Source organism: Pseudorasbora parva, chromosome 7, assembly GCF_024679245.1.
Source record: "Pseudorasbora parva isolate DD20220531a chromosome 7, ASM2467924v1, whole genome shotgun sequence".
NCBI lineage: Eukaryota > Metazoa > Chordata > Actinopteri > Cypriniformes > Gobionidae > Pseudorasbora > Pseudorasbora parva.
This window is the reverse complement of record NC_090178.1, coordinates 8,495,778-8,510,237: the sequence shown is the minus strand read 5'-3', so window position 1 is coordinate 8,510,237 and position 14,460 is coordinate 8,495,778. Positions and strand designations below refer to the sequence as shown.

Genomic DNA, 14,460 nt, shown 5'->3' with positions numbered 1-14,460 from the left:
GTGATGCCTTCTTCCCATAGTGCATCCTGGTGCCATGTGTTCCCCAGGTAAGGCATACACCTGCACCCGACCATCCACGTGATGTAAAAGAAAACATGATTAATCAGACCAGACCACCTTCTTCCATTGCTCCATGATTCAGTTGTGATGCTCACGTGCCTACGCAACAAACTGCGAAGCACTGTGTATTCTGACACCTTTCTATCAGAATCAGCATTAACTTCTTGCGCAACTTCTTGAGTCTGTTTGATCGGACCAGCATTCACTCCGAATGTGCATCAATGAGCCTTGGCCATCCATAACCCTGTCGCCGGTTCATCACTGTTCCTTCCTTGGACCACTTTTGATAGAGACCGGGAACACCCCACAAGAGCTGCAGTTTTGGAGATGCTCTGACCCAGTCGTCTAGCCATCATAATCTGGCTCTTGTCAAACTCACTAAAATCCTTACGCTTGCCCATTTTTCCCGCTTGTAACGCATCAACTTTGAGGACAAATGTTCACTTGCTGCTTAATATATCCCACCCACTAACAGGTGCTGTGATGAAGATAATTTCACCTGTCAATGGTCATGATGTTATGCCTAATCTGTGTTTATGTAGTGACTATATAATTTAATTCCATTGACTATTTTTTTTACTATTATTATTATCATTATTATATTTAAATGGCTTTGTGCTAATTCCTATATTTGGATATATAGTTTCTGGGATCAAATATTTCAGAAATGTACTTGGTCTCATTTGATTATTCTATACATCTATACTATACCCTGAAGGGATTATTCTGCGATAATCCTACTTATTACACAGCTACTTACCACATTAGTAAATAATTACACATTAAATATTGATCTGAGCCAAAATATTTAAATGCAAAGCTTCCGCTTTAAACAAGACTAGACTAGATGGACATTAAAGGGATACAAACAGTCATACCACTTATTACACCATAATTCACCTCATAAATGATTATGAAGATAAGAGGTATTGATTTGAGATGAAACTTGTTTTAAAATTGTACCTATTTATCTTATCTGTTACAGTGTACAAAGCAATCATAGCAAAATGGCAACAGCTGCATTAATATGAAACGAGAGGGAGTCCGCGATAATGCAGATTATTATTAAATAACTACACAAAATATTGATTTGAATATTAATATATTATTAGTTCAACAAATGCAAAACTTCCTAGCCAACTTCCCTTCCAAGTTTTTCCAAAAGTTTCTAGCAAGAAAAAACATTCCTATCAAGCATAAAGTGTCAGCTTCAGTTACCTGGATGAGCCTGTTTTGTTTATGTTTTACCAGTTGTCATCAGGGGATAGCGTACCACTGGATGGCACGATTGACCAATCAGAATGAAGTATTCCACAGACCTGTGTGTTAACTCTGTTTGTCCATTGACTTGGCTGTAGGTGGCTGTCCAGGCGGTGGCAGCAGCAGGCATGGAGCTGAAGAACATCACAGAGTTCTACCGGCAATGGAAAGAGATGGGCTGAGAGACAGCGTGGGAAGCAGGGGGTCGGCTTGGCATTCGGCTGATCGCACACTCACTCCCCCTCTCTCAATCTCTCACTCTCTCTCTCTCTCTCCAACTTTACTGCTCTGTCTGTATCTGTGTCTCCAGGGGAAAAAAAACTCAAAAGATGGAGGTTTGTATGGAAAGGAGGGTGCAGGAAGTGTTCGGAGAAAAGAGAAGTCAGATGCACAGGGGCTTTAACAAAAACGGCGCATCATCGACCCCGACACAGGAGGGTTAAAAGCTACAGGGTGAAATAACTCAGTGCCCCTGGTGAGCTATAACCAGGCATATATGCCGATTAAATGAGTGTATATGTTTTGAGAGAGAACGAACATTCATGTGCATATACGTCAAAAACAAACCCATAAATTGAAATATATAGAACAATGTTTTTGGATTCTTTTTTATTTCCGTCTTTTGGCTACGGTCGTGGGGGTTGCACTGCCACGTGGATGTCTGTTTTTGACTGCAGCGGTGAGCACAGAACAGAAATCATCCTTGTCTAGCGTTTACCCTCGGTTCCTAGGGTCACGAAGGATTCAGGGTATAGGGTGTACACTTCTTTTTGATGATTTGGTCTTTATAACGTGGCTTTCCCCAGCAGTTTTTTTTTTCTTTTTGCTGTGTAACTTTGTGATTTAATGTATTGTGTTATCTGTGTATGAGCAGGAAGTCTGGCAAATGGTTGCTTTTATTTGATTTTATTTTTGTATGTCGTATTATCGCCTTTGTATGCTGTGCTGAACACAGGAATGAGGTTTGGTGTAGGGATGTTTCTTTTCTGTTATGGCATAAAGAATCGGCTCAGTTACAAACATATGATTCTTTTCTGACAGATGTGGAAGTGTTTCTGCTCGACTCTAAACATGAGATTACTGCTCGACAAATCTAGTCCCAGCCATTCACCATCACATTCTCATAGTAATTGTCCCATATTGCACAACGCAAAGGAAACAAATGTATGTGTGACGCAGTGCATTAAACAATAAAAAGACTTCATTTAAAAATGCTCTTCTGTCCCTGTCGTGGTTGTCAAATGCATGCCAATGCAAAGTCCAGTTTTAAATCATCTATTAAAAAAAATTGAAATATTATTACAAGTTTAAATAACCGTTTTCTATTTGAATACAGGTAGACTTAAAATATAATTTATTCCAGTGATGCAAAGCTGAATTTTCACCATCATTACTCCAGTTTTCAGTCAAAAATCGTTCTTATATAGACCTACTGCATTAACTGCTGAAGAAATATTTATCAGTTTTTGTGCTGCTTAATATTTTTGTGAAAATGTTATAATTTGTAAGTGTTCTTTAATGAATAGAACATGTTAAAGGACAGCGTTTATTTGAAATATAAATTTGTCTGCTCTCGGTTAATAAGTCATATTTTAAGCATAAGAGTAAGAACATTAGGCCTGGTTGGAATAAGTATGTAGCCGAAGAATTATGCTGAAACTCGAAAAGCTTCTAAATTATGGTTATAGTTTATGGTGGGTAGATCCAGACCTGTACGTTGAGTAAATGTACCAATGCAAAATATAAGTGTGATATTCATTTAAAAATTAGCAAACCTTGAGGGCTGCTTCGATGGCACAGATGTTAAATAATAATATTCCTGATTTCTGGAAAGAAGTGAGAAATGTTACCTTAGAGGAGTCTCTGTAACAGAAAACATTGCAGAGTTATGGACACAGCATTATTGTAATATATTTAATTGTGTCCAAGATGATCTGTAGAAGATGGGCAATATTGAGGGTAAAGAGCCAATAGCTATTACATCACATGAGGTGTATCGAGCTATAAGCAAACTATCTGCCAAAAAAGTGGCCTAGACCATATCTCTGCTGAACATCTTAAAAATGGAAGTACGGTTAGCCCCACTTTCTGTTTTACTGGTTTTATGATTCATGGTTAATTACAAGTTTCAGTGTTGTCTGTTTTGTTAGTGGCAGTTATTAAGCTTTTGATCGACTTAACCGTTAAAAGTTACCTCTTTATGCTGTCTCCAACAGCTTCTAAATATAGGTTCTTCGTATGGCTCTAAACACTATTATATATAATGCTATTAAGGGTGTTAGGATTAGCAGAACTAAGAAAGATAAAAAATGCAACCTTTCCACTCTAGGCTGTCTGGTAAGATTCTTACTGTGCGAATAAGTGAAATATCTTGGGACATTTCATTTCTGAGCACATGAAAGATGATAAGGACGTTGGAAGACAGATACGTATGATGTATATGCAGGCTAACATACACATTTTTTTGTTTATTTTTCTCTTTTTTGTTGTTTGTTTTTGCTGACTGTATGGATTACCGCTGGCTGTGAAACAACTTGACCCTTGGGGATAATACAGTTGACCTAACGTAACTATATTGCCAAAAGTTTTGGGACGCCTTCCTTTACATGCACATGAACTTGAATGACATCCCATTCTTAATCCGTAGGGTGTAATATGGAGTTGGCCCACCCTTTGCAGCTATAACAGCTTCAACTCTTCTGGGAAGGCACAAGGTTTAGGAGTGTGCTGATGTGAATTTTTGGCCATTCTTCTAGAAGCGCGTTAGTGAGGTCAGGCACTGATATTGGACGAGGCGGTCTGGTTCACAGTCTCAGCTCTAATTCATCCCAAAGGTGTTCTATCAGGTTGTGGTCATGACTCAACATCAAACTCGCTCATCCATGCCTTTATGGACCTTGCTTTGTGCACTGGTGCACCGTCATGTTGGAACGGGAAGGGGCCATCCCTAAATTAAAAATAAGTTTTATTTTTATATATATATATATATATATATATATATATATATATATATATATACACACACACACATGTATATACACACACACACATATATATACACACACATGTATATACACACATATATATACAAAGTTGGAAGCATGAAATTGTCCAAAATGTCTTGCTGAAGCATTAAAAGTTCCTTTCATTTTATTTATATATTAAACTATGCTAGAATGTATAATATGTTTGAAGGTTTAATTCAATTAATCCCCTAATTTTTTTGTCCTAAACTATTTGCTTAAAAAACTTTATATACAAAAAAAAAATTCAGTGGAAGTTTATATTCATGGAATGCTGCATACACTATAACCTGCTATTACCTGGTCCTTCTCTTTCTTACAGGGTCTGTCCTTCAGTATCTATTGGGTCTAAGTAGGTCTCTATTCAGTTATGTCCAGTGTCTCATGCCCTCAGCTGCACTGGGCCCTCTGCCGAGATCTCATTGTGGCATTATGGCCAGTTCTCTGGCAAAGAACCCAGTGCCACACTGTCAAAGAATGGCCAGGCTTTGCCCCACTTATAGGGAAGAATTATTTGCAGTCCAGTCCAATGACCAAATGTACCCTGGGGTTCCAGTGGAATGGAGGATGGGAAAATGATACCACAGCTGAAAACTAAAGAGTGCTGTGACTAAACTAAACAGTGGGAATGCCGCTTGAAAAATCATTAAATATCCCTGACAGCATTACAGTGAAGTTTGACATTTTTGTCAATATTATTATATGCTAAAATAACATATGAATAAAATAATATAGGCCTATAAGAAATCTTTTTTGTTCATCTCAATTCTCACCCAAGCCTTTTAATCCCATTCTTTTTCATTTGAATTTTGTTTAATGTTTGTATATAGCATTATTTTAATTTCTTTAATCTCTGTATCAGTTAAGTTTCTGTATTATCTGTAGGCCTAAATGTTTTTTTCTTCTTTAAGCGATGGCTCACCCAAAAAATGAAAACTCTTGACATCGTTTACTAACCATTCATTTGTTCCATGCATGAATTTCTTTTTTCTGCTGAACACAAAAGATAAACAGTTAAACATTGACTTGACTTGCTAGCATAGAAAAACAATGGGATCAATGGGGACCATCAACTGTTTGGTTAGCAACATTTGTCAAAATATCCTCTTTTGTGTTCAGCAGAAAAAAAGAAAGAAAAAATCGAAGTAGCTAAATTACTTCTTTTTTTGCGCGAACTATCCCTTTAAGAGTGTGTGTGTGTGTGTGTGTGTGTGTGTGTGTGTGTGTGTGTGTGTGTGTGTGTGTGTGTGTGTGTGTGTGTGTGTGTGTGTGTGTGTGTGTGTGTGTGTGTGTGTGTGTGTGTGTGTGTGGGTGTGGCTATGAACACTATAATTTATTGTTAGAGTTTCGAGCCTCGAGATTTAATTATGTTATTTCGCCGTATATTCGCGTCAGGAACAACAGGGGCGTAAAACTGCCTGGGCCTTATATCTGCCTGATCATTAATTACGTAACTTGGATTAATCCACGACTAGCTGTGTATTAAGCATGGACAGTAAAATAAATGGATAGAGCGTTCCCATAGACTTCAACGGTGGAAAATGAGGTCACTTCGGTCACTTTAAGGTCAATTAGAAGCACTCACTTCCTGATGACTGAGCGAACTGCGCAGGCTCAGACTGAGCTTGACGACGTAGATGTGACGTGAGCCTCCTGTCGGACAGCTGTAGGTCTTCTAGTAGTTGTGGAAAGTTAAATCTGAATCACGTTGTTTAAATGTTTTGTCCCGTTGCTTTTGGCTCACTATTGGCTTCTCCTCATTCTTCTCCCTTGACTTTATCAGACTTTATGTCTCCACGTCCCCCCGACTATACGGTAATTTCTCAACTGTGTGACAGAGTCGCGTTGGTTATGACGCAATCGTTAGCCTATTTTTACAAAAACAGCTTCTGCGGGGCGATAGTGTAAGATACAAGGTAATGGAGCCTTTTATGCATTGTCGTGTTTCTTTATAAATAAACAATGGACAAATGGAGTCTTTAAATGCCTCAGATGTAAAGTTATTCACTGTCAAAGTGACTCAAAAATGAATGGGAGTCAATGGGATGCTAACAGCAGGTGATGGCTTGGTTAGCAATGGCCGCCCCTATGGGTGGAACGCTTTCCGAGTGCTAGATTACCCCCTTGGTATTAAGCAAGCGGCAACCTCCGTGATCTCTCTATCTCTTTTGAAGCCAATACGGAAGTAATGTAAACTGCAATTCCTCAACTGGCCACTAGGGACAGGCTCCAGAAGGGAGCAGAATCTCATTGAGCCCCATGTTAAAATTCTCAACTTTACAGCAGAAAAAAAAACATGTTTACAGCCTGGTACAAATTGTGATTTTGGCCTCTTAGGCTAATTTTGACAACTGTGAGGGGGTGATTTTTTTTATAACTCATTCGTTTACATTATATAAAGCCTTAAAGTTCTGCATAATTGGGCATAAGGGTGTGGTTACAGGTGATTAGCCATTAAACTGCCGTCTATAGTCATTGCTTCACCTAAGCTCTGCCCACATCCCTTCTTTTTGGCCATTTTCTGTTATCCGGGAGTGACACGCGATGACATGCTCGCAAGATGGCGACGCCCAGCTTGTCTCTACTTTATGCTTCAGAACAGCTTATCGGAATCCTATAGGTGACATCCCGGACACTACGTCCATATTTTTTTACAGTCTATGGTATTAAAGGTCCCGTTCTTCGCGTGTTTTCGAAGCTTTGATTATGTTTACAGTGTGCAATATAACATGAGTTCATGTTTCGCGTGTAAAAACACAGTATTTTTCACACAGTTTACTTATCTGTACAGCGCTGTTTCCTCTGTCCTAAAAACGGCCTGATGATTTCCTTGTTCTATGAAGTCCCTCCTTCAGAAATACGTAACGAGTTCTGATTGGGCCAGCGCTTTCCGTGTTGTGATTGGACAGCAGCTAAGCACACTTTGCCCGGAAAGGTCCCGGCTCTTACCTTAACGGGGAGATACCATAGACTGTAAAAAAATATGGACGTAGTGTCCGTGACGTCACTCATAGGATTCCGATAAGCCGTTCTGAAGCTTAAAGTAGAGGCGAGCTGGGCGTTGCCATCTTGTGAGCGAGTCATTGCGTGTCACTCCCGGATAACAGAAAATGTGCAAAAAGACGGGATGTGCGCGGAGCTGAGGTGACGCAATGACTATAGACGCAGATAAATGGCTATCCACTTGTAACCACGCCCTTAATTATGCAGAACTTTAAGGCTTTATATAGCGTAAACGAATGAGTCATAAAAAAATTCACCCCCTCACAGTTGTCATGAAGATCAAAATTAGCCGTATAGGCAAAAACCACAATTTGTACCAGGCTGTAAACATGTTTTTTTTTCTGCTGTAAAGTTGAGAATTTTAACATGGGGCTCAATGAGATTCTGCTCCCTTCTGGAGCCTGCCTCTAGCGGCCAGTTAAGGAATTGCAGTTTGGGAGATACAAGCGCTGCGCGCTCTTCTCCACGTGGGAGAGCAACGAGACCACGCCCCCTATTTTGCGTGATCTTGTGGGAGGGTTAGTCAACAAACGGTTCTAGTGACGTCATTACATCCCTGCACTTCCTGCTGTAGTCCAAACCGGCCGTTCGCTGTAGGCTTTGAAAAAGAACTTCTGTTAAATAAAATACCTTGCTTGGCATTGAACTTTGAGCTTTATAATTTTACAGGTATTATTTATGCTCTAACAGCAACATTACACACTAACTAAAGTTTGAAAGATGGAATCGCGAAAAACGGGACCTTTAAGCAGGCTGGGCTGTATAGTGAATAAATCACGGCTGAAGGTTAGGCACTAAGCGAAGCAGAATTATCCACGATACTGCATTAGCCTTGAATACCTTACTCCTTTTCATAAAACGGTTACAAATATGAAAACAAAAAATTTCAATTTCATTTTTATAAAGTAAAATCACAAAAAGCTTATATTCCACTGGTAAATAGTCCCTGTCCATGAACAAAAGCAGAACTAACTTTCAGAAGTTATATTTATAATTATTACACCATTAGATGGCGGTAAACGTACTCGGTTACTTTCGTAACCTCGGTTCCCTGAGAGAGAGGAACGAGTATTACGTATGGGAAAAACTCCTTTTCTCGAGAATGTGAAGCAAAACTTTTAATAAAGGTATCTATGTAAAGCGCAGTGAGCTGCACGGCCATAGCCCAGCGCGAGGAGCGCTCTGATTGGCCGGGCTGCGGCAACTGCAGGAACCTATGGTGAGGCGGCTGAGAGGAACGAACCAATGGGGGGCGTTCCAGAAGCCCGCCGAAAAAGGTGCTTATATTTGCATACAGGAGGCTATATAAGACCCTAATTCGCCATAGGTGTCAGGTTTTAAGATCGACTGAAGCGATACCTGAGAAGCATAAACACGGCACGGAACGTAATACTCGTTCCTCTCTCTCAGGGAACCGAGGTTACGAAAGTAACCGAGTACGTTCCCTTTCGAGAGAGGTTCCTCGTATTACGTATGGGAACACAATGTAAAGCGCCGTGTGTGCTGACTGACCCAGTATACCCAAAGCACATGTTATAAACCCCCGAGACACCGACAGAGGCGGCTTATAAGGGGAATGAAGAACCGGAAGAGTCGGTTCGTTTGAACAGCTGATCGGACATAGTCGGATCTTATGATGAATGAATAGTGCTTAAGGACTAATGTGTACAGGCCAAAATGTAAGGCAATCTGTTTGCCAGGGTCAAGATAGAGCCTAGATGGAGAGAAGCCCTGCTTGTAGAGCTGGAACCTCCAACTTGTAGAATCTGATAAAAGTGGACGGAGAGGCCCAGCCTGCCGCCGCACAGATATCTTCCAAAGAAATGTCACACGACCAAGCCCAAGATGAGGCCATGCCTCTAGAGGAGTGGGCTTAAATGCCTGTAGGACAGGTTAGGTCCTGGACCTATATGCTAGTGGGACTGCATCCACTATCCAGTGTGAGAGACTGTTTCATGACAGCACAACTTTAGTGCGGCCACCGAAGCAATGAAGAGCTGATCCGACTGCCTGAAGGGGGCGGAGCGCTCTAGATACAATCTCAAAGCTCTGACTGGGCAGAATATGTTTGCGTCTTATTCTCTCTAAGACGCGGGTTAAGCAGTGCAAAGACCTGCATACTGAAGGGGTTGATAGCACTTTCAGCATAAAACCATGCCTCGGTTTGAGCACAACCTTGAAGTTGCTGGACCCAAACTCAAGACAGGAAGGGCTCACCGAGAGTGCAGGTAAGCCACCCACTCGGTTAACCGAGGCCACAGCCAGCAGAAAAACGGTTTTGAGTGATATGTGCTTCAAGCTCGTGTTCTGAAGTGGTTAGGAGGGGGAACCCTTCACGGCCTCCAAAACCATGGCGAGGTCCCAAATAGGGACCGAGGTAGGGGCAAGGCGAGCTGAATCTCCTGGCCCCTTTAAGAAAACACACAATAAGATCACTTTTCCCTAGTGAATGTGCCGCGATAGGAGCGTGGCTAGCTGCTATGGCGGAGACACACACCCCGAGTATGGAGGGGGGACGACCCGCATCCATTAGCTCTTGGAGAAAGCGAGCGGTTCCGCCAGTTCGCATGAGTGTGCGTCGATGTTTCGCGTAGCACATTGGTTAGAAAACCACTGACCACTTCAAGCAGAGCTGCCAGATAGCAGGGGCTCTAGCTTCCGAAATAGTGTTCATAACTTGTCAGAGAGGTTCCCGGATACCGTTGATGGGCCATACGTGGAGGGCCCACAGCTCGGGATTGGGATGCCAGACCTTCCCTTTCATTGGCAGAATAGGCATGGGGCTGTGTCTGACAGCTGAAACAGTATGGAGAACCATGTGCGGTTCTTCCAAAGTGGGGCTATTAAAAAGCACCGGCTGCAGCTGGATCGCGATCGGAGGGAACATATAGAGGGAGTCTGGGCCAACATGGGCCAGGGCATCCCTGCGTTTGCAGAAAAAATATTGGGCAGCGTGTGCTGTGCAAGCTGAATTGTTTGCGGGTAAAGGGACCATCCCCCTGGGGACATGGGTCCTCTGGATAACATGTCCGGACCCTGATTCAGAATACCTGGCACGTAAGCCGCCCTTAGGGAGCTCAGATTGTGCTCTGCCCATAAAAGGAGATGCTTAGCCATGCAGTGAACAGAGTCTGATCTCGGCTGCCCTAGCGATTTTATGTACATTATCAAGACGTGGTGGTTCTTATGCCGTAAGTCTTGAGTCTATGACAATGACTGTACTGATAAGCCTGCCCCTCGAAGGCGAATCTCAAGAATGGCCTGTAGTGGGGGTGGGGGGTTATCGTAACGTGAAGTATGCGTTTTTCAGATCTATTGAGAAAACCCAATCCCCGGGGCGAATGTGCGCGAGGATTTGTTTCACCGTCAGCACCTTGAAACGAGCGTGTCATAAGTGCTTTGTTCAGATGCCTGGAAAATGGGCCTGAGACCGCCACCCATTTTCGGCATGAGGAATTAGCGACAGTAAAAACCTGACTCGCTAGCGTCGGGTGTACTGTTTTCGCCGCTCTCTCCTTTAACAGTCTCAATGCCTCAGCGAGAAGCACGTGACTGACACTGCTTCTTACAGAGGGCTCGACCACGGCTTGAATCGCGGGGTCTGCGAGCAAAACTGTAGCGAGAACCTCATTTTATATGTTCAACACCCAATATTATATACCAGGAATGGCCTGCCAGGCCTGGGCTCGTAAAGCCAGGGGTTGAATTAGATTCGGGGGCTGGCCGCTTAGTAATAGGGGCCTGTTAGCCGGGTTGCTTGTGCTGTAACACTGCTTGTAACACTGTGGGGATAGTGTTAGTTTTGGCGGTGCAGGCTTTGCAGTGGGCGCACGCCTCACATTTATATTGTGTGTGCGAGAGTGAACTTTGTGAAAAGTGCTTGGGTGCAGGAGTGCAGACTGTAAAGTGGGCACATTTCCTACATAGAAAGCTCTTTTGTGTGTAGTGTAAACAATGTGCAGTGGCGCACAACCTACGTAGAATACCCACGGTGCAAACCAGTGAGCAAATCCACAGGGGTAAACGCACACAGCATTAGTGTGCAGACGAGCGTGTTTAACACAGGCTAGTTGACTGCAATATTTCATCTCCAGTCACTTAACTTAAGGGAACTGGGAGAATGTAAGGAAGTGCGGGTGGTATGTGAGCCATTCCACAATGCCGTTATGCTCTAGTCTAGACTGAAAGCGCGCATGCAGACAAGCGTGTTTGACCACAGGCTAGTTGACTGCAATAAGGCTAGTTGACTTTATATGGTGTAATCCGGCCGCGGCGGGATTTATTTGTGATTTTGTGGGGCTGAATTAACAGTGCTTATGTAGGGGTGCACACTGTGTAGTGGACACTTTGTCTACAGTGTAAAAACCTTTCCAGCCGCCTGAATAAAGGGGACTGGAAGTGATAGAGTGAAAAAAGGGCTTAGCTTGGCAGCCATTTTCCGACGCCCTTATGCTCTGACAGTGAGCGCGTGCTATGACGTAAGCCGCGCTCTAGTCAGCAACGCGCTGTGGAAGGGGCGCGCGCTATCATGACAAGGCAGCCATTACAACTTCCTTGGCAGTAAGCGCGCGCTGCAGCGACATTGTTCTTGACATACCCAACAGCCCGAGCTCGCTCGTCTAACTTACTCTAGTATTCTCTGTCCGCAGCGCTTCAGCACGGCGGCGGTAGAATGAGCACGGCGAGAGCTTCGGCTCGAGTTTGTTTATTCACTCTATTATTCTCTGTCCGCGGCGATAGAGCGACAGGACGAGAGAATTGGAAGCGTGAGGAAAAACTCTGTCCGCGGCGCTTCTAGCACGGCGAGAGCTTCGGCTCGAGTTAGTTTATTCACTCTATTATTCTCTGTCCGCGGCGATAGAGCGACAGGACGAGAGAATTGGAAGCGTGAGGTAAAACTCTGTCCGCGGCGCTTCTAGCACGGCGAGAGCTTCAGCTCGAGTTTGTTTATTCACTCTAGTATTCTCTGTCCGCGGCGATAGAGCGACAGGACGAGAGAATTGGAAGCGTGAGGTAAAACTCTGTCCGCGGCGCTTCTAGCACGGCGAGAGCTTCAGCTCGAGTTTGTTTATTCACTCTATTATTCTCTGTCCGCGGCGATAGAGCGACAGGACGAGAGAATTGGAAGCGTGAGGTAAAACTCTGTCCGCGGCGCTTCTAGCACGGCGAGAGCTTCGGCTCGAGTTAGTTTATTCACTCTATTATTCTCTGTCCGCGGCGATAGAGCGACAGGACGAGAGAATTGGAAGCGTGAGGTAAAACTCTGTCCGCGGCGCTTCTAGCACGGCGAGAGCTTCAGCTCGAGTTTGTTTATTCACTCTAGTATTCTCTGTCCGCGGCGATAGAGCGACAGGACGAGAGAATTGGAAGCGTGAGGTAAAACTCTGTCCGCGGCGCTTCTAGCACGGCGAGAGCTTCGGCTCGAGTTTGTTTATTCACTCTAGTATTCTCTGTCCGCGGCGATAGAGCGACAGGACGAGAGAATTGGAAGCGTGAGGTAAAACTCTGTCCGCGACGCTTCTAGCACGGCGAGAGCTTCGGCTCGAGTTTGTTTATTCACTCTAGTATTCTCTGTCCGCGGCGATAGAGCGACAGGACGAGAGAATTGGAAGCGTGAGGTAAAACTCTGTCCGCGGCGCTTCTAGCACGGCGAGAGCTTCGGCTCGAGTTTGTTTATTCACTCTAGTATTCTCTGTCCGCGGCGATAGAGCGACAGGACGAGAGAATTGGAAGCGTGAGGTAAAACTCTGTCCGCGGCGCTTCTAGCACGGCGAGAGCTTCGGCTCGAGTTTGTTTATTCACTCTATTATTCACTGTCCGCGGCGATAGAGCGACAGGACGAGAGAATTGGAAGCGTGAGGTAAAACTCTGTCCGCGGCGCTTCTAGCACGGCGAGAGCTTCGGCTCGAGTTTGTTTATTCACTCTATTATTCTCTGTCCGCGGCGATAGAGCGACAGGACGAGAGAATTGGAAGCGTGAGGTAAAACTCTGTCCGCGGCGCTTCTAGCACGGCGAGAGCTTCGGCTCGAGTTTGTTTATTCACTCTAGTATTCTCTGTCCGCGGCGATAGAGCGACAGGACGAGAGAATTGGAAGCGTGAGGTAAAACTCTGTCCGCGGCGCTTCTAGCACGGCGAGAGCTTCGGCTCGAGTTCGCCTATTCACTCTAGTATTCTCTGTCCGCGGCTGTAGCGCGACGGAATGAGAGAAGAGTGGGAACAACTCTGTGGCAGCGGCGGAAGAAGAGCCGCGGCGGCGGCAGAGTGAAGAGAGCTTCGGCTTGAGTGTGCTCATGTCCTCTAACATTCTCTCTTTCCGCGGCGCTATTCAGCGCGACGGGACGAGAGCAGAGGGAGAGTGAGAAGAGCTCCGTCTTTCCGCGGCGCTTAACGACGCGGCGGAACGAGAGAGTCCTCGAGTAGAACAAGCCTGTAAGCTCTAGAAGTGGCGTTGCAGCGGCAACACAAACACATATAACACTCAACATAGACACAGTTTAAAGGATATATAACGCCGGATGGCGTAGCTGGAACGGCAGAGAAGGCGGAGAGGGAGTCCGTCGTCCTCAGCTGCAGGTTCCGCTGGTGCCTTTTCAACGGCGGTGCTTCTTCCGGAGACCAGCGAAGGTATCGCTGAAGGAGATAAAATCTGACACCTATGGCGAATTAGGGTCTTATATAGCCTCCTGTATGCAAATATAAGCACCTTTTTCGGCGGGCTTCTGGAACGCCCCCCATTGGTTCGTTCCTCTCAGCCGCCTCACCATAGGTTCCTGCAGTTGCCGCAGCCCGGCCAATCAGAGCGCTCCTCGCGCTGGGCTATGGCCGTGCAGCTCACTGCGCTTTACATAGATACCTTTATTAAAAGTTTTGCTTCACATTCTCGAGAAAAGGAGTTTTTCCCATACGTAATACGAGGAACCTCTCTCGAAAGGGAACACCGTCTTTATAAGCGAGTCACTCAAAAGCGAAGACTTGAATAATGAAAGGACTGAAACTCGTCGTGAACACAACTGAAATGCTTTTACTAGCTGTCAGTGTCAGGGCACAGGGAAAGCCCTTAACTGTAAAAGGACAAGATCTTGGGGACATTCAAACGGTTTTTTATTATGTAA

The 14,460-nt window shown here is 44.4% G+C and overlaps 1 protein-coding gene across 1 annotated transcript in view; it reads left to right on the top strand.

Moving 5' to 3' along the window:
• Positions 1-2,534, top strand: part of smg5 (SMG5 nonsense mediated mRNA decay factor) — a 28,790-nt gene extending 26,256 nt beyond the window's left edge. The window contains exon 22 of the mRNA XM_067447983.1: positions 1,419-2,534. Within this exon, the coding sequence (XP_067304084.1) occupies positions 1,419-1,502 (84 nt within the window). The 3' untranslated portion in view covers positions 1,503-2,534. The remainder of the gene's footprint in view (positions 1-1,418) is intronic.
• Positions 2,535-14,460: the final 11,926 nt, after the last annotated feature.